The 25,014-nt window shown below is 36.0% G+C and overlaps 1 protein-coding gene across 1 annotated transcript in view; it reads left to right on the plus strand.

The window, feature by feature from the left end:
• LOC150090087 (glutamate receptor-interacting protein 2-like) overlaps window positions 1-25,014 on the plus strand; it is a 113,013-nt gene that overhangs the window by 64,978 nt on the left and 23,021 nt on the right. The window contains exons 6-11 of the mRNA XM_090389756.1: window positions 952-1,111; window positions 7,293-7,438; window positions 10,647-10,791; window positions 12,210-12,391; window positions 15,057-15,245; window positions 15,472-15,664. Coding sequence (XP_090245882.1) covers window positions 952-1,111; window positions 7,293-7,438; window positions 10,647-10,791; window positions 12,210-12,391; window positions 15,057-15,245; window positions 15,472-15,664 — 1,015 coding nt within the window. The remainder of the gene's footprint in view (window positions 1-951; window positions 1,112-7,292; window positions 7,439-10,646; window positions 10,792-12,209; window positions 12,392-15,056; window positions 15,246-15,471; window positions 15,665-25,014) is intronic.

The raw sequence follows: 25,014 nt of genomic DNA on the forward strand, positions 1-25,014 counted from the left end.
GGGAGTAATTGTGCAGGCAGATATGAAGTTTTCTGAGCAATGCAGACAGGCTGCCAGGGCAGGTCATGGGGTTTTGTCAACGATATATAGGAATTTTGCTAGCAGGAAAAGGAGGTGATTATCCCTCTGTATAAGGCAATGGTCAGGCCACGCCTTGAGTGCTGCGTACAGGTCTGGAGGCCTCATTTTAGGAAGGATGTAGATTTACTTGAGCGTGTACAGAGAAGGGCAACAAGATTAGTGAGGGGAATGAAGGGATCCTCTTATCAAGAGAGGCTTAAGTTCTGCAAATTGCAGTGGCTGGAGACTAGGCACCTGCGTGGTGATCTGATTGAGGTGTATAAGGCCTTGAATGGATTGAGCACACTGAATTCTGATGGGATCCTTCCACTTGTTCAGATTACGAACCTAAGGGGGCATAAATTCAAATTAAGAAAAGACAGATGTAGATTGGATGTGCGGAAATTTGCCTTTAGCCAGCGGGTGGTTAATTGCTGGAACAAACTTCCATCTGTCGTTGTGGAAGTTGATAGGTTGAATAAATTTAAGGAGGAACTGGACAGGCATTTGGAGGGAATGGTGTGATTTTTTTTTTTTTTTTGGCTGATGCTGCATAAGCTCATACATTTGCTTTCTTGCATCACATGCCACTACTACTACTACTACTACTTCTCTTTCTCTCTCTCTCTCTCAAGGTTACTCAGAAATTTTTTTGGCTGGTGCAGCATAAGCCTCAGGCTTCCTTGCACCATATGGATAATAATAATAATAATAATAATAATAATAATAATTTTAAGAAAATAATTTGTAAATTTGTTCCATAAGGTTTGATTTTCAGTAACTGTCAATAGTGATAGATTGATTGATAATAGTTGTCATTTATGATCAGTATAAATTTAAATTGCATCCTATCAAAATGAATACTATAGTTAATTAAAATTGTATTTCCAGTGGCAGAAACCATGTGTGTATGTCCCAAAGTGATTCAGATAAAGTTAGAAAAAGAAGATGATAGCTTTGGTTTTACTCTACGTGGTGGAGCAAGTTCTGACCGACTGCACTCTCGACCTCTGGTAGTAACATATGTGAGACCTGGAGGACCTGCAGACAGGTAAATTTGTTTTTAAACTTAATGTGAATATCTTTGATAAATTGAATTTATAATTATATCAGATACAATTTTTAGCCGTAACAAAAATTAAACTACAGATTTGTAAATAAATCAGTGCAGCTCAATATTATGAATTGTTCTGATTATAGAATAAGAGCAGTTGTTATAAATTGTGATGATGTGGTATCCATTGGGAGAAATAAGAACTAACTTCAGTTTTTAGAATTCAATCACTACATGTTTCCATGCTATGCCTGTGACCAATTACAAATAAATATACTGAATATTTAAAAATTCTATTCCAAAATATGACAGAAAATAAACATAAGAGGAACTTACTATTAAACATCCATAACAGACAGAGTATTACAAAGACAAACTTCTATTTCTTCATTGTCTTGAAATAGAGAAGACTGCCAATGGCTTTCCTTGAACTCCCCTTTCCCTTTGTAACAATGAGTGCTTTCGGAATAGTTTCAGAAAAAAAAAAAAAAAAACTCCACTCGCAGCAGCTTCCAGAGATTATGGAGAAAACTAATGCATTTCACTGCATCATGCAGTTGTCAGTGTTGGTAATTCAAATAATGTGCTTGTTTACCAATTAAAATTCATTCAGGATGACTTGCATATTCAATGTGAAAAAAAAACAACCTATTATCAGAATTTTAGATTAATATTTGGCTGCCATATTGTTTGAATGTGTTTGGCATAGCAACTTCCCTTAATATTGTAGTAACCATAATTAATGTTTTACTATATTAATGTTATAGATCACCCTATAGGTGCCTCCGTAGCCAGGTGGGAAGGAGCAGCAGTGCATAGCACACGCTTCTTGATTAGACCGGGGTTTGAACCCATCACCACCAAATACGGAGGATGCAGAAAGGTCAGGGAATGACCACCACATATCCCAGAGCAATATGGCCTTAGTTGCTAAAGCTCCTAAAAACCAAATAACAAACAGATCACCCTATATTTCCGAGGTTGAAATGACAATAGAAAGATCAGAAACCTAAAATGCTGGAACGTAAATCCCAACTGCTTATGTATTAATGGATGAGATTAAAATTTACCCCCAGGGGCTCACATCTGGTGAGTATGGGCTTGGCACACCCAGGGTCCTGAGCTGGATATCATCATTCTTCTCTTTCTTGGTGATTTCCTTCTATTTCTGACTCTCTCTCTCTCTCTTCTCTTTCTCTCTCTCTCTCTCTCTCTCTCTCTCTCTCTCTCTCTCTCTCTCTCTCTCTCTCTCTCTCTCTCTCTCTCTCTCTCTCAGGGGTAACTCAGAAATTTTTTTTTTTTTTCTTGGCTGGTGCAGCAAAAGCCTTAGGCTTCCTTGCACCATATGGCTAATAATAATAATAATAATAATAAATAATAATAATTAAAAAGAAGTGCCGATATTAAAAACTAGTTAAAATTAATTGCATAGAGGAAAGTCACCTTTCTTGCTGCTCGTCATATCAGTTTCACTTGGTTCAATAGTGATTTTATATAGTGAAACCCACAAGATGAGCATTAGAAAGGTTCGCTTCCTTCTGTGCAATTTAATTTTAACTGTTTTTTAACATCCACACCTCTTTTTAATTAATCTCATCCATTAATACATAAACAGCTGGGTGGTAAGTTCTGGAATTTAGGTTTCTGATTTTTCTATTGCTATAACTGTTTTATTAACTTCAGCATGGCCAATTGCAATAAATAAATTAAACAGTGAATTTTTGAGTGTACAATATTCTTTGTTAGACAAGAAAGGCAAAAGCAGGTGTTTGTGTGTCACTTATTCAGTGTAAGTGAAGTAAGGATGACCATTACAGTACTTTTAATCCCTTGGTTGAATAAATGTCTCACACTATGTAGGTGAAGCAAACTTTGGCTGATATGGAATCTGTAGTCACTTGGTGGAAATTTAAATTAAGTTTCCAATAATATAAAAAATTATTCGAAACAGCTCAAATCCCTGTGTTACAAAAATGAATAGGACAGCATGAGTACAGTTATCAAAATCAGTTTATGTGGAAGGAGCATTTCAGTTGTGTTTTATTTTATGGTTCATTTTATGTACTGTCGACTAATTCAAAATAAAATATAAGTAAAGTATTAGAATGATTTCACACTAAAAAACAGAAACAGCTGGGGAGAAAGCCCTTTTCACCATGAGGCCAGGTGTTATATCAGTCACCACTGCTTTGCTTTTCCTGCAGAGCAGGTTCAATTAAGGAATTACAGATGATATATTGGTCACCGTTGCTTCATGTGTAATAGCAAGAAAGTGAGCTTCTCCTCTATGTAGTTATGAGAGTCAGTTATCATCCTGGAGTATAAACAGAAAAATCATTCTTACAGTGGCAGACAAAAAAAACGGCATCACCTTGAAAAAAGTAACATTTGAAATGAAATGTATAAGATATTGTTTGATTACAGTCATTTTGTTTGTTGCAAAGCAAAGGTATTATGTGAGATAATGCTTCTATTGCATCAGACAGTAACTGAAAAGTATTGCATCAGCCATTTCTATAAATATGGTGTTCGAAGGGTATACATGCTTATTAGTATCCTGCTTTGCGGAGGTGTAAGCATGGCTCCATATGTTCAGTTGACATCAAGAAAAATAAGTGTAACTGTTGCTCTGTCCCAGGAAGGGCTTTCTATTCGTGCTATCGCTGATAAAATAGGCTGCCATCAGTCAGCAATATCCTGGGTACTGAAATTAAAACTTGAAACCGGTGATGTGAAGAGAAGACCTGGATCAGGCCATAAGAAAGTGACTACGCCTTTCCAAGATTTATATTTGAAACGGCTATGCCTTTGTAATTGCCATGCTAGTGCTCCTAATCTAAAATTGGACTTTGAGATGGCCTCTGGTGTTGAAACAAGTGCACCAACTATCCAAAGACGGCTTTCAGAATGTGGTCTGCATGCCTATTGGCCCAAGAACAAGCCTTTATTGACCCAACAAATGAGGAAGAAGCTACTTTATTGGGCTAAAATGCATGTTTCACGGACAAAAGAGCAATAGGACACTGGCATCTTTTCTGACAAATCGAAATTCGACCTTCATGGCTGAGATGGGAAGTGATATGTCAGAAAACAAAAATTGGAGGCATACCATCCTGAATACATAACACTGACTGTAAAGTTCCCTGTCAGTCAGATGACCTGGGGATGCATAACAAGCAAAGGGGTGGGGTGAATTAAGTTTATTAACGGAACAGTGAATGCAGAAACCTACACTGCTGTTTTGGAGGAGTGCCTGAAACCCGTTATTAGGGATCAACACACAGACGTCCAAAACTGCATTTTTCAACAGGACTCAGCACCTTGCCACACAGCAAAATTGGTAAGTTTATGCCATTTAGATTTAATTATGAGTTTGTCTTCTTGGCTCAAAAGGCTTAAAACATACTTACACCAATGTTTTCCCTCATTTTTCTCCCTTAAGGTGCAGTCATACCTCAGAAATGCTGGCATTACAGTGTTGGACTGGCCCAGCAACAGTGCAGATTTGAACCCTATTGAAATTGCTGGTACCTAATGTCATCTAAAATTGCTGAGAAGCCAACAAGTAAGATTGAGCTGCAGCAGAGCATTGTAAGGGTGTGGTACCATGAAATTGGGCAACCGTATATCCAGAAACTGATTAACTCTATGCCAGATTGTTGTAAGGCTGTAATTGCAGCTGGAGGAGGAAACCAAATATTGAGGACTTATTTTGCTGATTTTATTATTATTATTATTAATAGCTATATGGTGCAAGGAAGCCTGGCGCCTCCGTAGCCAGGTGGGAAGGAGCAGCAGTGGGTAGCCCACGCTTCTTGATTAGACCGGGATTCGAGCCCATCACCACTAAATACGGAGGATGCGGAAAGGTCAGGGAATGACCACCGCATATTCCCGGAGCAATATGGCCTTAGTTGCTAATGCTCCTAAAAACCAAACAACAACGGGGTTGCCCTGAGAGAGAGAGAGAGAGAGAGAGAGAGAGAGAGAGAGAGAGAGAGAGAGAGAGAGAGAGAGAGAGAGAGAGAGAGAGAGAGAGAGAGAGAGAAGTAGAAGGGAATCACCAAGAAAGAGAAGAATGATGATATCCAGCTCAGGACCCTGGGTGTGCCAAGCCCATACTCACCAGATGTGAGCCCCACAGTACACAATACTATTACGTTAACTTGTCATTTCAGTTTGTACACATAAATGCAATAAACTGTATGTTTGGTTGTCATGATTGCCATTTGCATGATTTCTCATATTTCCATTAATTATGCATTAATTACGCATTTTACCCTTTGGGAAGATATTTATGGCAATTAGATATGTCAGGTGGGGTCTTTTTATTGGATTTCATTCACAGAGATATATATCCCATCTAACAAATGCATTTTGAACATTTCTGCAACCCGTAATTGCACTGCAAAACACATTATTTGCAAAATTCACAAGTGATGCAGTTTTTTGTCCACCACTGTATTTAAATTAATGGGAAAAAAAATTCAAGCAATTTCACTGAACCACAGAAACATGTGAAGAGAAAATTCTAAAATGCAACCAATCAAGAACTAGTTGTTGGATGGAATAGGTAAACATTCACTCTGCCTGCTCTTCAGGTGAAGAACTAGTGACTAATAATTCACCAGTGCCATTTTTCTTTTCTTGGTAGATACAGTCCATTTCTTTGCATTGTTTGATCACTCTAGTACTGTACTAACTCTTATGTTATTATCTGCTTAACTTAATGAATATTCTACCTTTTAATTTTAGACAATTTTAAAAACATTAACATTAAACATATGTTGCAGATATCATATTAAATATCCAGAGCTTTGACAAATTGTTTCACTAGCCCTGGCTTAATATTAAGTGGTAGCAGAATGACCTGGCCTGTGTGGATCAGAACATTGTGAACTGTTTCTATCTGAGGAGCCATTCTATTGATATAGTGCTAGCCTATTTGTTGTCTCCTAGATTGCTGGCCTATTTGTTGCCCCTTAGACAGAGGAAGCAAGAATACTTAAACCGCCTTGAAATGTGATGGAATCCTAACATCTTGAAATCTACACAAATATCCCATTTGTGGCTTTCATTGTTGATCTTCAATTTCTGAAGATAATAGCAAAAGATCTGCTATTATAATCAGTTGTTTTACACTGCATGAAAAATAATTGCACTATATAATTTTTTAACATGCAGCACTAATGTAATAGCATGAAAAAAAACTGTATGTTTGATTGGTAGTCTAACATATAAAAGTTTTGATTCCCAAGTTTTGACATTGAATTGCCTTAAGTGAGAATTGTTTCTGTTAATTTTAACTTTCTAACTAGTGGATCAAAACAGTTACAGCAGTAAGCACGTTGGTTCAGTGCCGGACCAAGGTATTTCCATGCCCCGGGCAGAATGTATTTTTGGTGCTCTTTACTTTACTAAGGATATATATATTTTTTGCCTCATTTTTCTTCTGTTTTTAGTGCCTCTTAGAGAATAGCACCCCAGGCAAGGTCCCTGCTAGTCTGTACCTTAATCCGGTACTGCATTGGTTTACAGATATCCCAATCAAGTGTTTTTGGAAAAATGGCAAGAAATAGTTGAAAATGGGAAATTTTAAAAATTTATTCTTACTTCTGATACTATATTGGGTAATAAGATCAAAAAATAAGATCAAATTGGGTAATAAGATCAAAAAATATTTTTATAAACAATAGTCTATCCAAAAAAAATAATTTTCCCAGCTGCCTTGAAATTCACTTTTGGTTGAGAAATGTACAAAAGTGAAACCAAAATGGTATGGAAAATTTACATGGTGGGAAGTTTTCTATTCCAGTCTTAAAGACTTTTTATGGCTATGTCTCCAATGAAAAAATAATTAATGTGCAGTTCAGGAACTTTTACTGTACTTGAGAAATGCCAAAATTTTCACATTCTTTTGAAAATTTGGACAAAATTCACAAAAAGTTTTTGTTTTTCGGTTGATGACATCAACCAAAGAATTTGCTGGTTAATTAGTTTCAATTAAGTTTGTTTCTTAAAATTACTTATAACTTTATAAAATTTATAAATCTTGTAATTCTATAATAATTTTTGTACCAATATTTACAATTCATTTGGTTGAGTATATAACTCATTAAATCTTTAAAATCTTGGTTAAGTGGAATACCAATTCTCTGTATTCATTATATTCATATAGGGAAGGAACCATCAAGGCTGGAGACAGATTATTGGCTGTTGATAACATTAATCTTGCTAGTGTAACCTTAAAAGAAGCAATGGTAATATTAAGGAAGATTGATTGTGAGGCTCTGCTAATGTTGGAATATGATGTATCTGTAATGGGTATGGAATTTTATTTTTGTTTTTTGCAAAATTTGTATTTAAAAAACAATGAAGATTTGATTTTCCAAATAAATTCATTACTATTAGAAATGTAAATGGTGCTTTATTGAGAGGACCACTAGTTCAAAAATATTTCTCTGTTTGCTTTATGATACAGATATAAATTTACAGTATGTGAGAGATGGGAGTCCATAGGAGCGAGTGTTCTTATTTTGATTTGCCATCTTAAACCCAAATGACCACCACTAAAATTATGAACACCAATCACTTAAGAGTTTGATTTGGTTGTTTAAGGCAGCAGTTCTCAAACTGTAGGGCACATGAACATTTCAAGCTGGGTGCAATATGGTAATACATAATTTTATATGTGTGAGAACTTTTAAGTACATTTCTTTCTTAGCAACCATGTGAAACAAAAATTTCCTGGTTTCCCAACATGGAAGGTGACAATTTCCAAAAATCCAGCATTTTCTCTCAAACTGTATGTAATAACCAATTTAATCTTAATAATACTTCACTTAATTAAATTTCATTATAATTTTGTGTTTGTGAGTTGAATCACCATTAGTAAAAATGCATGAATGCAGTGTGATTATTAATGGTAGTGGTGCACATGTTAAAAAGTTTGAGAAATGCTGGTTTAAGATAAGCACAAGGCATCTAAAACTATGAGAGGATTGTGTATTATGTATATAGATTGTGTATATGGCCAGTTTGTATTATCTAAATAAAAATTTGCATTTCTATGAGAAAGACCCTATCTATACTGCTCAAAAGTGACTTCTGGTCTGTGACTGGAATCAGTCCCCAAGACATTTTTATTTGGGTGGAAAGTAGGAAAGCACTATAACATCACAGAGGACTGACCCATCCAGAACTTATGTTTACAGTCAGATATACAGCAATTTTATGTACAGCATGTGGTCATCTAGTGTGATGGTTAACATGGAAAGAAAAATATTTACTTTATCTGGTTACATTGAAACTGATTTTATCTGTAGGGTTCCTAGAGAGTATGGTAACTCTAAAATCATGTTTCGCTGTAAATGTAATAATAAACTATATGGCATTAGTTAGGGCATTTGCATCATTATTACATTGTTGAATTTTTTAGACAAACCGAAGTTTGTACATTAACATCAGTTTATCTGAAAAATTCAACTGTGTAGTAATGATGCAAATGCAGTTTACATAGCTATTATTATTATTATCATCAGCCATATGGTGCAAGGAAGCCTGAGGCTTATGCTGCACCAGACAAAAAAAATTCCCAAATTATCCTGAGAGAGAGAGAGAGAGATTTGATTTGATTTGATTTGATTTTTTATGGCGCATTGGCAGCTAAGGCCATAATGCGCCAAGTCAAAAGAGAGAGAGAGAGAAGTAGAAAGGAGTCACCAAGAAAGAAAAGAATTATGATATCCAGCTCAGGACCCTAGGTGTGCCAAGTCCATACTCACCAGATTTGAGCCCCTGGGATTATTTTGAGGCTTTCTGCCTGAAAATATTAACGTAATGGTAAAATAACTAAATTTTGAAGATTTTTGTATTTAGAATAATACTCAGGACCAGCTTACATCACTTTTTCATTGATGGCATGAGCTGTTCGCAAGTTTAAAATAGATGTGATAGGATAAATTTGCAAAGTGACTAGTTTTGGATTCACTCTGTCTAGGTATGTTAGTGTTTCCTAAGCAATTTCTGTTTGAATTGCTCACCTTTGAGGCATCTGCAGTAAGTGGGCAACTGCTTATTACAGTTGCCATGATGTATTATCAGGACTGACAAGAAGCTAATCCTTGAGTCAGTTCTGATAGTACTGTAAAGTGTCAATTTTTAAAACTTTATAAGGAAGACCAATTGGTTACAAGGATAGTGATACTGGTGAATGTTCAAAATTTAGGCATGAGAGAGTAAGTTGACTGTATTTTTAAAGTGAAAATATAAATAGAGATGCTAAAACCAATTTAAATTATTGATCTATAGTTTTTTGAAATAATTAATATGCTAAGACAATTAGGTTATTAGTTTTCCTGAATACATCTGGCACATAAAAAGAATCAGTGGGAAATAAGCATTCCTTAAAAATGGCTGATAAGAGAAGATCAAGAGCTGGAGGTGTTTGTGGTTATAAGAAAAATAGAATTATAACAATGGATACAAAGATTGATGCAGTTAAGTGCTCTGAGAAAGGTGAGATGACTGCAAACATCAGCTTGGACTTGGATATTCTTCATACATTGATTATAAGATTTATACATTGATTGTACGATTTATGGATAATGTTATGAACTCTGTTCCAACGATGACTAAACACCAAGTGAGTCTTGTTTTACTGATGTAAACTTCTTACAATTTGTCTTCAGTGGACACTTCAGTTTAGCTGGGAGTCTTTATGAGCATCTTAAAAAAGGAAGATGGAGGGTTCTAATGCCATAAGTGCAACACTTTATTGGCACATTATGGTCTTGCGGCCCTTGCTCTGTAAAATCCATAAACAAACAAACAAGCCATACTTTATTCTTTCAGTAATTTTTTAAACTATCTACTCTGATTATGTTTTTACAAGTCATTATTACATGCCATAAGTGCATTGCTCTTACCAAGAAAGGCTTCGGTTCTGCAAATTATATCATCTGGAGACACCTGTGTGAGGTGATCTGATTGAGATGTTTAAGGCTTTGAATTGATTGAGCAGACTCAGTGCTGATGGGATTCTTCCTCTTGCTCAAACTATGCACGTATGAAAGGGGATACATTTAAATTGAGGAAGGATGGTTGCAGGAAGTTTGCCTTTAGCCAGCGAGTGGTTGATTGCTGAAACTTCCATCTGTTGTTGTGGAAGTTGATAGCTTAAATAAATTCGTTAGCCATTTGCATCCCACAAAAAATTCATATGTTTTTACTATCATCATTTCCAACTGTTACAAATATCGTACTATTACTGTTAGTAGTTTTATTACTATAGACTTAAAGGTAAAATCAAAAAACAAAGAGAAATTATATACTATTTTAGTTTTTGTATGTAAAATAATAAATAAATTTATATAGCAGATATGCACACCGATATTTATTTAATAACAAAAGAAATTTGTGCTTATATTTCAAAATCTGTTTGCTCCTCCTGTACCATGCAGTGAATACTATTGATGAATATATTTGCTTCAAATATTCATTTTTTTGTCTTTTTTTATTTTATTTTTTATAGATGCAGTCCATAATGCATCAGGTCCTCTGTTAGTTGAAATAGATAAGACTCCTGGAATGAATCTTGGCCTCACATTGACTAGGGTATATAGACCAGAAATTGCAATTGTTATCGAGAGTATTAAACAAGCTAGCATAGCAGAAAGGTATTGGACATGTTTTATTGTATGATTTTTTAATATGGAATTACAATGTTAGTATAATTAGTTCAATGTAATTAGTGAAATCACTTCTATGCATTTTGTAGAAAGACTAATTCTTTTCCTTGGCTATACACAGTAAATGGATCAACCGTTGTATGTATATACTTTGATTGAAAAAATCAAATAAATAAAAGAACTGAATGAGGATATAAAAAGTCAAGTAATATATGCATTGCTTTACATTTCAGGCACATTTAAATTATTTTTTTCTTAAATTAATAGGAAATTTTCCTTATTCCGTGATTAATTAATTAAACATTTCATCAGTTCATTAATTAATAATTTATTGTTATTATTATTATCACCTGTATTTAACAATGCTAAACATATGAATGCAAATAGAGAATATGCAACATTTAATATGTTTAAAGGCATCATGTACTGGTAATCCACGATCAGATTGTCAAATAAAGCACCTCAGTAGTTGAAAAATTATATACTGTACTCAAAGAACATTTATCAGAATTTCAACATGTGACATTCATGTGATAATTAGCTGGAATCAGGTGAGATTTGTGTAGCAGTAGTTCTTAAGGAGTGACAAATGTATGGGGGAAATAAAGCTAATGTTATTGACATGAAATTATAAAGGCTACCCTAAAAATATTATAAATAAGTCCTGGAATTTTCAGAGCTGATGGTCCCAATTTATTTCACTTTTCTTTTCTGGGGAGGAAACTGGCAAAAGGCAGGATAATGGAATTATTTACAACTAAGAGCATAAAAAAAATCATAAAGCATGGTACATATTATCTTTTCAAGAAGCCACAACATGACCATAGTTTTATTGGAAAAACAGTTTAGTGCAAGTCCCACAAAAATTTTTAAAATTATTTGTGTTATTTTAAATTTGGTAACTTTTGCTATTTTAAATTTTGTACATCTAAACTGTATGGCAGTGGCTTCGATACTTTATGCACAGCGCATTTGAGTAAAGGAAACTGTGTTAGGATAAGCCATGTTAAAGGACTATAATGTACTTACTGTGTCAAGACGATCCACATGTAGGCAGAAAACGAGACTGAGTAAACTAGCGTTGATTAAGTTATGGTGAATAATTAGCACCCCCTGGTTTTTATGCTAATGCATCAGATTAATTTTCATTAATCTGCAAATTAAAATGTGAGTGCCATCAGTGCATCTGGTGCTGACTGCCATGCTATGTTCAAAGTCACTTAAATATTTCATCTTGCTTATTCTCACACTGAATTGTACACATGCAGGATTCCCATGTGTGCAATTCAATGATGCTGTTACTGAAGGAGCACTTCATTTCATGAAAAGGTAGGTATACCTAATAAAGTGGCCACTCAGTGTAAAATATGAGGTTTATATTAATATATTTACTTTCTTTCTTATAGATGTGGGGCCTTGCATGTGGGTGATCACATCTTGGCAATTAATGACATCAGAGTGGATCAAATGACTCCAGCTGAAGCTACTCAACTTCTGAAAACTTGTGCTAGTGATGTCATAAAGATAGAAATATTTCCTGTTAGTCAGCTACTGTACCGAAGGATACCACAGACAAATGTTCGAAAAGGTATTTTACATCATTTGAGTTGATGCTAAAGCAATGAATGTTTGGATAAGATTTCACAGATTTCCATTTATTGTATTCATTACAAAAGTAATCAAATTCAGAACCAATGAAAAAATAACACTGAACCAATGTAAAATGCATATTATGAAAAAAACTAATTATTTTGTGTTAGATTATTGAGCAAAGTCTGGATGTTATAAGCAAAAAACACTGTCAGCAACACTGAGCACCCACACATGGCATCATTTGGAAACAGTTTCATGCACCAAATTAGAGATGTCATCTGTAATCTTATTTTGGAATGCAGAAAGAATAAAACCTGCTAAAATTTATTAAAGGATGTTTGGTCCAGTATCATGAAGTGTGCATGAGTAAATGGCAAGTCTATAAGTGGGTGAATTAGTTTAAGAATGATATTGAAAGTTGGGAGGATTCTCATCAACCAGGGCCAATATACCATATTGTGACACCACAAATCAGAGAAGCAGTGGAAGAATTCATATGAAGAAACTATCACATTACTATTATAGAAATTGCCACAGTGTGTATGTTAGTTTAGTGCATACTAAACTAACATATAATAAATGCATACTAATTGTTAATGAAGAACAACAGTGCATACTATTGTTAATGAGGACGCTCAATTCCAACCCTCAAGCACAGACTTTTAGATTGGAATTGAGTGCCAGAGCTGAAGAAACTATAATTTATCATGTGTTTTGTGCTTCTTCAATGATACGAGTGTGAGGGAGATGCCTTCCTAATACATAATGATCAGAAGTGAATCTTGGGTGCACTATTACAACAGAAAGAAAATGACAATAGTATCAATTGATGCCAGTGTTTCTGATCCACTCTGGGATTCTCTTCTTAAGACAAATTGCTATATTGTAGAGGCAAATTTTTTTGAAGATAGATTATCCACTTTGAATCCCACAGTGGATCTGAAATGCTGACTCCAATTGCAACTGTGTTAACTTAAATAAATGTGCCTTTATATAGAAAACCCTCTTTTCCACTTAATTAATAAACCACTTAATTTAAATATACACATGAAGTCTGTGGTTTTTATCTTCTGAAATTTAATTATTAATTTCCATGTAGGGCTTTTTACAGACCACACTGAAATTATTTTTTTTTTTATGTACTACTACTACTAAAGCTCATGATATGTATTATCATGAGCTATGCTACTATTCATAATACACTTTCATGAGAAGTACCACATGAATTAATACATTATCATTAATTTCTTATATAGTATATGAGAAATTAAGGCCATTATAGGAAAACCTTGTTTTTCCCTAGTGGAAATAAATTTTAAATTGTCTTAAATCTAATATACAAAAGGATACAGGCCCTGCTAATACTAATATTAATACCTGGTAGTAGGTGCACTCCTATTTTGTTATGTGGGCAACTGTCCAATGCTCTAGTAATGCCCCAAAATTAGAAGCACATAAAATGACTGCATTCATTATGTTTCTAATCTCTTTAATTTTTTGGCCATGATCAGTGATTGTTTTAAAGCAGTGAATAAGTACATCATACTAGGTGTGGCAAAAAAGTTCCTGGACTGGTGCTGTTTGTGGTTCGATGAGTTAGAAAATAAACAGAAGTGGTATGTTGCATTTCAGACTTCCTCCAATGGAGATTGTGCAGTAGGCTGAGAGATTTCAAGTAACAACCAGCTTCATTTTTAGTGTTAGTTAACATTCTGTGTCACAATTTTGCAATGGAGCAATGAACAAATATCAAATTTTGCTTTTAACTGAGAAAATCTGTTGCAGATTTTCTCAGTTAAACTGAGAAAATCTGAAATGTTAAAAACTGTTTATGGTAATGAAATGTCAAGGCATACCAGTGTGTTTTATTGGTATATTGGTGTGAATTCATTTAATTAACTGAACATACATGGGAAATTGATTGATTGTTACCCAGATTATTGAAAAATCTTTCAAGCTGGTGGCATTGTCACTACACTGCCAATAAAAGACGATAACACTTTTCAAGAGGGAAGTGATTTTTAAATTTCAAAAGATGAAAACATTGACTTCACATATATTTGCAATTTAAATAGTTTGATTGTCACCCAGAGATGGAGTCTATTTTTACCTTTTGAATTTAAAAATCACTTCTCTCTTGAAAAATATTATTAATGGTATTACTGCTTCTAATGGTACTACCACTCGTTGAAAGGTAGACAAGGTTTATATATACATGCAACATGAGAATTGCCAAATGACAGATCAAAATGGCAGATCTAAAATGTTGAAGGAGATTAAGAAGCTTCAAGCCTAAAAAGTGAATATCCCAGCACTGGGACAACTTGTGGTCTAATACTGTACATAAGAGACTGATGCCTACATAAAAAATTTGTGTTTTGCATGCAAACTCAGGTTTACATTTAGCTTATTTTAGCTAATGAACACAAATCCTTTTGTCATACTTTTCTAGACTTGAAGCTTCTTAATCTCTTATAAATGACTTAAATTATTATTAATAATAATAATTTAACTGTTAAATTAATTATTTTTAAAGCATGTTAATTACTTTATATGAATGAAATTAGCATGAATAAAACTAAATACTTTTTTTTATTGTTTATTGTTGACTAATGATATTTGTTTAAAATTATGTATATTTCATTTTGTTCACTAAACAGGACTCTTTCTACCCTCATCCCCAAGACCATCTCACTGTAGTTCTAATTTTACAAATCGTTACTCCATCCGATCATCGTCAACCTCAGCTCCTCACCTTCCTCTCTCTTTTCTTCAAATGAGAAGAATTCGTGATAAAACAGCCATTTGTAGTCACTCTCCAGATAACTTGCTTCCTTCGTTATCAAGTGGTAAGTTTTTATTTTTTCAGTTAGTTATTATTAATGCTACACATATTTACTTTTTTTCCAACATGTTATATTAAATACATAATCATTGTTCTTGAAATTCTAAACTCTGTCAAAATGGCATATTGGAAATATAAACTATATTATTAAAACTTTGGATGTTTCTTTAAATTAATATTTTGTTTCAACCCATTAATTCTTTATTGTTATGGTTTAAATTGGATTTTAGGCTCACTGCCTTCCAGTATCACTGCAGCATTAGCACCTAATGGCCAGGTTTGCCACATAGAAACAACAGAAGTTACAATTCAAGCTGATCTCAGAGGATTTGGCCTAGCTCTTCAGGGACCAACATTTTCAACAGAACTAGCTCCATCTCCGATAGTAATCAGTAATATTGATCCAAATGGACCAGCAGAGAAGTAATGAGAAATCGATCTATATTTAAATATTACAGTAACTCTTTACATATGCATGGGCATCTTCAGTTAGAACCATAGAAATAATAGGGTTCGGTCAGTACCATTTGGAATTTGCTAATGGTATTAGCTCCTTTTATCAGATGTTTAACATACCCTGCCAAAATTTCTGAAGATGCCTATGAGGGTATGTAATATAAGGGTTGTTTAGATGAAATAAAAACATGTATATTTACTTTGCATCGCAAAAGATTATACAAAAATCATTGTAGATGTTAACATATTAGTTTTAATGGTGCACAAGAAAATTAGAAAATTCCCTTCCCTTCCTACAACTGTTCTTTGAAATGCTGTTCTGTTTACTCAACTATTTCTTTAAATAAACTTTTACTCTAGTTTCCATGATTTGTGTAAAAATATTGTCTTTTAGAACTTTTTTTCTTTTCATAAGGGACCTGTAATATGGTAGTCATTTGGAGAAAGATTGTTTCCACTACAACTCATTTTTGCTTCTAGTTGTAATAATCACACCATGATTCACTTCCAGAAACAACTCCTTTTCTGATGGTAATATGCATTGCAAACAGAGGCCCACATACATATTCTTCTGGTCATCTGTAAATGAGGCTCAATTATGGAGAGAGAAAAAAGGAGTACAAGTAGTCAAGGTCATGGCCAGCTTGGCCTGATACAAATCCTCTTTTGGGCTCCAGATGGAGCTGCAAAGAAGATATGTACCAGGATCTGTAAATTCATGGTGGAGCCCTATCTGAAAAGCATTTGAACATTATGCATTCATGCTACCTGATAATGGATACATAGTTTCAACACTAATATTTGTCACTTTTACTATTTCACAATGTACACTGATATGCAAAACTTAAGGACCAATACTATTTCTAAAGGTTATAACGACAAAATCAAATGAAACAGCCTGTGGCGATTTGCATAACTGTGGCTGTTCAGTAGAAAGCTGGTGCACATGCAAAAATTTGAATTGTGATGAGAGGGCTTACATAAACAGATAAAAGCAGCAGTTCAGCAGTTATGTGCAAATTACCGAATGGTGAGTACGATTGTTACAGATGTTCAATTGGTTTCATACAGTGCTACAGACAATGAAATGACCAGTAGACAACATCTGGATAACTTTACCCGGGGTCGAATAATTGGGAAGGTCGAAGTGTGAGGAGTGTGGCTGCAGAGTTCGGTATCGCCCATAGCGTCGTCTCACATGCGTGGTCGGCCTTAGAATGAGAAGTACAGCTGTTTGAATGACCAGTGGTGGTTGCCCGCAAAAAACGATGCCCAATGATGACCTCTATGTACTCCTACAGGCCAAGAGGGACCGACAGCAGATAGCAGGATCCATTGCAAACCAGCTGCACAGGATGCAGGATATCGCAATTTACTGTGGCCAGGTGACTCCACAAAGGTGGACTGTTTGCCCGATGGCCAGTATGCTGTGTCCCTTTAACACCTACCCATCAGAAACACCATTTACAGTGGTGCATCGAACACAAGGACGACAGCAGCACAACGGGGTAAGGTACTCTTTACTGATGAGAGTAGATTCAGTCTCAGCAGAGATTCTGGATGTCAGCTAATCTTGTGAGAGGCTGGCACATGGTATCACACCACAAACATCACTGAAAGTGATCCATATGGTGGTCGAGGTGTTCTTGTCTGGGGAGGCGTTATCTTGGATGGATGTACACAACTCCAGATACTGGAAGGCGGTACTGTAACCGGTGAACGTTACTGTACTGAGGTAATCCTTACCCATGTGCGTCTATTCCAAGGTGCCACTGGCCCCAAGTTCGTGTTTATGGATGATAATGCCACAGCCCATCATACTGCAGCTGTTGATATGCTTTTGGAAAGTGAGGACATTGTTCATATGGATTGGCCTGCCAGTATCCCTGATCTAAATCCCATCGAACACGTATGGGAGGCTCTGGGGAGATGCCTAGTGGCACGTCCATACCCACCAGAAAATGTTCACCAGCTGAAGATGGTGCTAACAGCATTTTCTGTTTATAGTCCGTCACGACAACCAAGTCAATAGAGTTTACAATAAATCATCAATACAAATATTTATCATATTTTGTAGTCACAGGCTTGAACCCTGGTCCAATCAAGGAACGCATGCTATGCACTCTCGCTCCTGACCACTCGGCTATGTCGTGCTGACAGAGGAATGGATGATGTTACTACAAGAACTTATCAACAACATTGTTCTAAGTATGGACAGGCAGTGCAAAGCCTGCATCAATATTAGAGGGTGGCCATATCTACTACTGAGGACTACCTCTTCCCTTTATTCCATCTTTGGCAGTGATGCATCTGTATCATGGCAGCCAGTGCTATGTTGCCATTTTTGATTAAAGTCCCTCTGTACCGTTTTGTTTCCGTTGTTGTTTCCTTCATCATTTCTGTACCTTATGAGGTTCCTTTGGTATGCTTTTCCCATATCCAGACCACTCCTATGAGAAGCTACAGGTAAAAACCTGTAGTGCAAAACTTAAGGACCTTAAGTTTTGCACACCAGTATATTACATTGCAGTATGCTTACACCAAATCATTCACTTTCACAATTGTTGCATTGTTATTAGTATTAGTAACGGCCGCATGGTGCAAGAACGCCTATGGCTTATGCTGCACCAGCCAAAAAAAAAAAAAAAAAATCGGAACAAAACAATGATAAAAACAAAAAAAATAAATAAATAACTAAATAATAATAATTAATAAATAAAAAAAAAAAAATAAAATAAAATATAAATAAAAAGGAAATTAAACCTATCATCCTATGTGCTTCCCTTACCCGAAAGTACTATCCAGATGACCTTTGAATTTCCCCAAACTGTCAGCCTCTACCACCCATGAAGGCAACTTATTCCAGTAATTTATAACTCACCGGCTAAAATAAAACTTCCTGCAGTCCAATCTAAACATTTCCCCCCATAACTTGAATTTATGTCGCCTAGTTCTAGCATCATTTATAATCTTGAAAATTTTGTCCTCATTCATTTTACTGATGCCTCTCACAGCCTTAAACACCTCAATCAAATCTCCTCTAAGGTGTCTAGTTTCCGAACTCTGCAACCCACATATTCGAAGTCTCTCTTCATAAGGACGCCCTTTTGCCGATCTCACCAGGAGAGTTACCCTTCTTTGCACCCTTTCAAGAAGCTCGATGTCTTTCTTTAGGTGCGGTCTCCATACTTGAACACAGTATTCCAAGTGTGGTCTAACATAAGCCTTATATAATGGGATTATCACGTCCCTATCTCTACTTGCAAAAGTTCGATAGATCATCGATAGGACACCATGGGCCTTCCTTGCAACCTGTTTGCAATGCTCAGAGAATTTCATGTCTGACCGTATCGTAACACCCAAGTCCCTTTCCTTCCAGTACTGGGTTTAGTTGAACTCCACCAAGTGAATAAGTTTTTTTGGGATTACTGTTTCCCAGGTGTAATACCTTACACTTTGTTGGATTAAAGCACAGCTGCCATTTTTCTGACCATTCTTGAAGTCTATCTAGGTCTCTCTGAAGAAGCTCAGCTTGACAGTAATCATTAACTACTCTACCAATTTTAACATCATCTGCAAATTTAGACATCACGCCCTCTATCCCTTCATCAATGTCGTTTATGAAAATTAAAAACAACAGTGGTCCTAATACTGATCCTTGGGGAACCCCACTTCTTACATCAACCCAATCTGAGGAATAGCCATTTATCACAACCCTCTGCCTCCTGCCCTGAAGTCATCCTTCTATCCATCTAAGGATTTTCCCAGTGATTCCAACTTGTTCCAGCTTATAAAGTAACCGCTCATGTGGGACTGAGTCAAAAGCTTTGCTGAAATCTAAATAAACAATGTCGAAATTATTCCCTAAATCCAGCTCGTGAGTGACCCTTTCGAAATAGCGAACCAGATTTGTTAAACATGATTTTCCCTTTACAAAACCATGCTGAGTATCCTTGAGAATTTCAATTCGATCCAAATGATCCTGAATTCCACCCTTGATCATTGCCTCCGTGATTTTCCCTACTACTGAAGTCAGACTGACAGGTCGATAATTTCCAACTTCACTTTTAGAGCCACCCTTATGTATGGGAGATAAATTTGCACTTTTCCAATCCAAGGGAATCTCCCCAGAGTCTAGTGATGCCCGCATAATTAGCCTCAATGGTTCAATGCACTCGCTTGCCGCCTCTCTTAAGATTATAGGGTATATTCCATCAACTCCAGGAGCCTTACTGGTCTGTAGGCTCGAAAGTTTTTTCATTAAATAATCTTGCGAAATTTCAATATCATTAATTACATATTTTTTAACTTCACTCCCACAATTTCCCATTGCCACAAAAGGCTTTTCATTTGTAAATATTGATGCAAAATAACTGTTGAGTTCATCTGCAATGGCAGCTGGTGTATTTATTACACTCCCCTTTTCCTTACGTAAAGGTCCGATCTGGTTTGTCCTGCTCTTCTTGGCATTTATATATGTGAAGAATTCTTTATCCCCCCTCTTTGCTCTGTTTGCTAGTGATTTCTCATAAACTGCCTTTGCCTGTCGAACCTTTTCTGTGGCTCTATTACACATCACCTTGTAGCTGTTGTAGGCTTCAGTACTTTTTATTGCTCTGTAACCTTTCCATGCCACCTTTTTCTGCTCAAGTAATGTGGCATCTGTGATTAATGTTTTAAAAGCGTACCACAGTTCAATTGTATTCATTCTCAGCGCGATATCTACCCAGTTAATAGAGGCCGTGTAGTACCTTAAGGCATCGTAATTTCCTTTTCTGAAATTAAAACCCATTCCTTTGCCTTTTACTTCTGCTACCTCTCTCGTCATCATCCATCGTAGAACTCCGTGATCACTTCCTGCTACTGGTTCCTCTACTGTCAGCCCTGTTATGTCATCTGATTCATGTGTGATGATGAGGTCTAGGATATTCTTTTCTCTAGTACTTTCCCTGACATGTTGATACAAATAACAGTCATCTAGTTGATTTAAAAATTTTGTTCTCCATGTCGAGTTTCCTTCCCATTTACTCCAATCAATTAGAGGCAAATTGAAATCACCCATAATAAGGCATTGACGCTTACTTGCCCATTCCATTTGCATGTAGAGGCTTTTTTCATAATCTTCACAATAGAAGTTATGGAATAGTGCAAACAATAAAAAGAAAAGTAAGTCTACTGTGGGTCATGGTAGACAAACACTGTAGACTAACAATTGTTCCTGTACTTTTTCCAACACTTAAATCATTACTTGCCTTATTTTTCTCTGATAAAAAAAAAAAAAAAAATCGTATGTGATAGAAAATGTAGTCTGAAAGCCTAAATTTAGTCTGAAAATCTTCTGCACTCCAAAAATGAACTTTAACATTCTGATTTAAAGAAATCCATCAAGCACACCTCACATGCTAATACTGCTTTGTTTACACAGCTTGCATATACTACTCTGCATGCAGTGCTGCACCTATAATGCATACATGATATCCGTACAATTCAAACCAAGACTCCTATGACAGTTCTGCAACAAATCAGTTGACCGACGACTTCAGGCTGATTATCTACTCTCCATTGAATGTGAATGTGTTCCTGTGTTTAATTTGAATGACTCTTATACATTATTTATCTTTTTATATACCTTTTTATTAATATGTCTTCATTTTGTTCAGAATTTTGTTTATGAATATTAAGATTTAGTCATAAAGTAGTGCATCTGTTAGAGTAGGAAACAATATAATGCAAACATCAGTATATAGACAAGAAACTTTAAAATAAAAAAGAAAAAATTTCTAACCCTCTATTGGGTATGGGGAAAAAAAAAAAAAAAAAAAAAAGGAGCAGGTGCATGTCTTATTTTGTACCATTTAACTATTTGGGATAAAAGGCAAAAAAAAAAAAAAAAAAAAAAATTATGCAATTTATAATTTTATTCTTTATTCTGAAGTTACTCTTATTGGATAATAATAACAGATATTTTATCTCATTCAGTAATGTGAAGTGAGAAAAAGCTCTAATAATGATGCAAAAAAAATCTATTAATGACACAAATCAGAAGTGGATACCATAAAGATACAAAGGCTTACTCTAACAAAAAAATACAAATAATTTGGTATGACTAAGACAGTATATAAAAATATGTGTTTACATACACACAGTGATCACTGAATTATGACCACCTCCCTATTACTGTGGGTGCCTCTGTAGCCAGGTAGGCAGGAGCAGGCAGTGCATAGCACATGCTTCTTGATTAGACCATGGTTTGAGCCCATGATCACCAAATACGGAGGATGCTGAAAGGTCAGGGAATGACCACCGCATATCCTCGGAGCAATAGGGCCTTAGTTGCTAATGCTCCTAAAAACCAAATAACAACAACAACCTAATACCGTGTTGGGTCACCATTCATACAGATAATCTTTTAACATTGACAAATGCAAAGTACTGCATATGGGTTAAAGTAACTCCAGAGGAACGTACTAACTGTGTGGTATTACACTTAGAGTGGTAGAAAATAAAAAAAGACCTGGGAGTAATTGTGCAGGCAGATATGAAGTTTTCTGAGCAATGCAGACAGGCTGCAAGAGCAGGTCATGGGGTTTTGTTAATGATATACAGGAATTTTGCTAGCAGGGAAAAGGAGGTGATTATCCATTTGTATAAGGCAATGGTCAGGCCATGCCTTCAGTCCTGCATACAGGTCTGGAGTCCTCCTTTTAGGAAGGATGTAGATTTGCTTCAGCATGTAGAGAGAAGGGCAACAAGATTGGTGAGGGGAATGAAGGGATCCTCCTACTAAGAGAGGCTTAAGTTCTGCAAATTGCAGCAGCTGGAGACCAGGCACCTGTGAGGTGATCTGATTGGGGTGAAAAAGTCTTGAATGGGTTGAGCACGCTGAATTAGTAGTAGTGGTAGTAGTAGTAGTGGTGTGTGATGCAAGAAAGCAGTATATGAGCATATGCAGCATCAGCCAAAAAAAAAAAAAAAAAATCACACAACCTAAATGTTTGTCCAGTTCCTTCTTAAATTTATTAAACCTATTGACTTCCACAATGACAGATGGAAATTTGTTCCAGCAATTAACCACCCACTGGCTAAAGGCAAATTTCTGCACATCTATTCTACATCTGTCTTTCATTAATTTGAATTTATGCCCCCTTAGGTTCGTAATCTGAACAAGTGGAAGAATCCCATCAGCCTTATACACCTCAATCAGATCACCTTGCAGGTGATCTACATCAAGCAAATCTACATCCTTCCTAAAATGAGGCCTCCAGACCTGTACACAGTACTCAAAGCGTGGCCTGACCATTGCCTTATACAGAGGGACAATCACCCCCTTTTTTCTGCTAGCAAAATTTCTATATATCATTGACAAAACCCCATGACCTACCCTGGCAACCTGTCTTCATTGCTCAGAAAACTTTATATCTGACTGCACAATTACTCCCAGGTCTTTTTCATTTTCTACCACCTTAAGTGTAGTACCAAACAGTTGGTACGTTTCTCTGGGGTTACAGTACTTCTACCCACATGCAATACTTTGCATTTGTCAAGGTTAAACTTCAGGTGCCACTTCTCAGCCCATCTGCCCAAATTTTCTAGATCCTGTTGCAGTAGCACACTGCCATTACTGTCATTAACAACCCTGTCAACCTTTGTATCATCTGCAAACTTCGACACTAAGCCTAATATACCTTCGTCAATATCATTGATGAATATATAAACAACAGTGGACCCAATTCTGATGGGATTCTTCCACTTGCTCAGATTACGAACCTAAGGGGGCATAAATTGAGGAAAGACAGTTGTAGAATAGATATGCAGAAATTTGCCTTTAGCTAGCAGGTGATTAATTGCTGAACAAACTTCCATCTGTTGTTGTGGAAGTTGATAGCTTAAATAAATTCAAGGAGGAACTGGACAAACATTTTGAGGGAATGGTTGTGCAAAATTTTTTTTTTTTTTGGCTGATGCTACATAAGTTCATACGCTTGCTTTCTTGCATCATATGCCTCTATTACTATTACTATAACAGCTACTATTTGTCTAGGCATTGACTCCACTATAGTCTGTATGGGATCTGCAGCCATGTAAAGCTTTACACAGTGTGAGAATAGATGACAGTTCCATGTCCATATGCCTCACTTCCCATTCTAAAACATCCTGCAGGTGTTCAGTAGGATTTAGGTCAGGCAAATTTGGAGGCCAATAAAGATGGGTGATATTGTCACTTTGTTCCTCAGACCACCCGTGCACAGTGTGGGCCAGGTGATAGAGCATTATTATCTTGGAAGATTCTGTTTCTGTCCAGGAAAAAATGCAATGTGGTAGGGTGCACGTGGTCTCCTAAGAGCTGCTAGCAGACCTCACCAGTGAAACATTGACCCATATGCACCAAGGGTACTAGTTCTTTCCGGCAAAATATGACCCATATTAAGCTCTCATTGCCACCTGCTTGTATAGTGGGTGCCATTCACAGTGGATCCATGGACTCATGTTGCTTGCATCGCACATGAAGGCATCCGTTGGCATGTTGCACTGGACTCATTGGACTCATCCAAATCAGTACACTTGCTCCAGTCCTACAGTGTCCAACCAGTACTGATCATCATTGACAGCATTTGTGAATGATGATCAGTGGTGAGGAGAGGGTGGGTGTCTCTTGGGATATATGCCGTGGAACTCCACAAGTGTGAGTGTGTGGAGCATCGTATTTGAGATATTGTTCTTGTGTTGTATTGCGATGTCAACTGTTGCACAATGACCTCTCATCGAGCCCATATAATGCACTGCACCCTTCACTCACCACAAACATTGTCCTTGCTTAATCCTTTACAGTTCTGTTGGTAGGAAGTGGTTTCCAATATGGAAGCACCTGATGCACGACCTCACACAATCATGCCCTTTTGAAACTCCACATTATCTTTACTATATTCCATACCTGCTACTTATCACTTTGACTTGCACAATCAGATGCAGATTACCAGTGCTCTAGCAAACAAAGCTGTTTGGCTTTTTATGCTGCGAGTTATGTGGCATAGTCCATTATGGATGGGGTGATTATAATTCAGTGATCACTGAGTGTATATGGTACAATATATGTGTGTATTTTTATTTATTTCTAGTTTAAATATATTCCGATTTGTTTAAATATTTTGCTTTTAATGAGTAGCTAAGTGAAACTTAAATTAAGTAAGCAAGTCCAAAAATTTTACCAAAGAAACCCATCTCCTCTTTATAGCTTATGAATGTACATATGGGAAAAAAACTCTGATTTATGTAATTTCAATATATGTTGTATTCACAGGAACACATCCCCAACATAA

Source organism: Mastigoproctus giganteus, chromosome 2 (genome assembly GCF_048544385.1).
Source record: "Mastigoproctus giganteus isolate SK-2022 chromosome 2, ASM4854438v1, whole genome shotgun sequence".
NCBI classification, from domain to species: Eukaryota; Metazoa; Arthropoda; class Arachnida; order Uropygi; family Thelyphonidae; genus Mastigoproctus; species Mastigoproctus giganteus.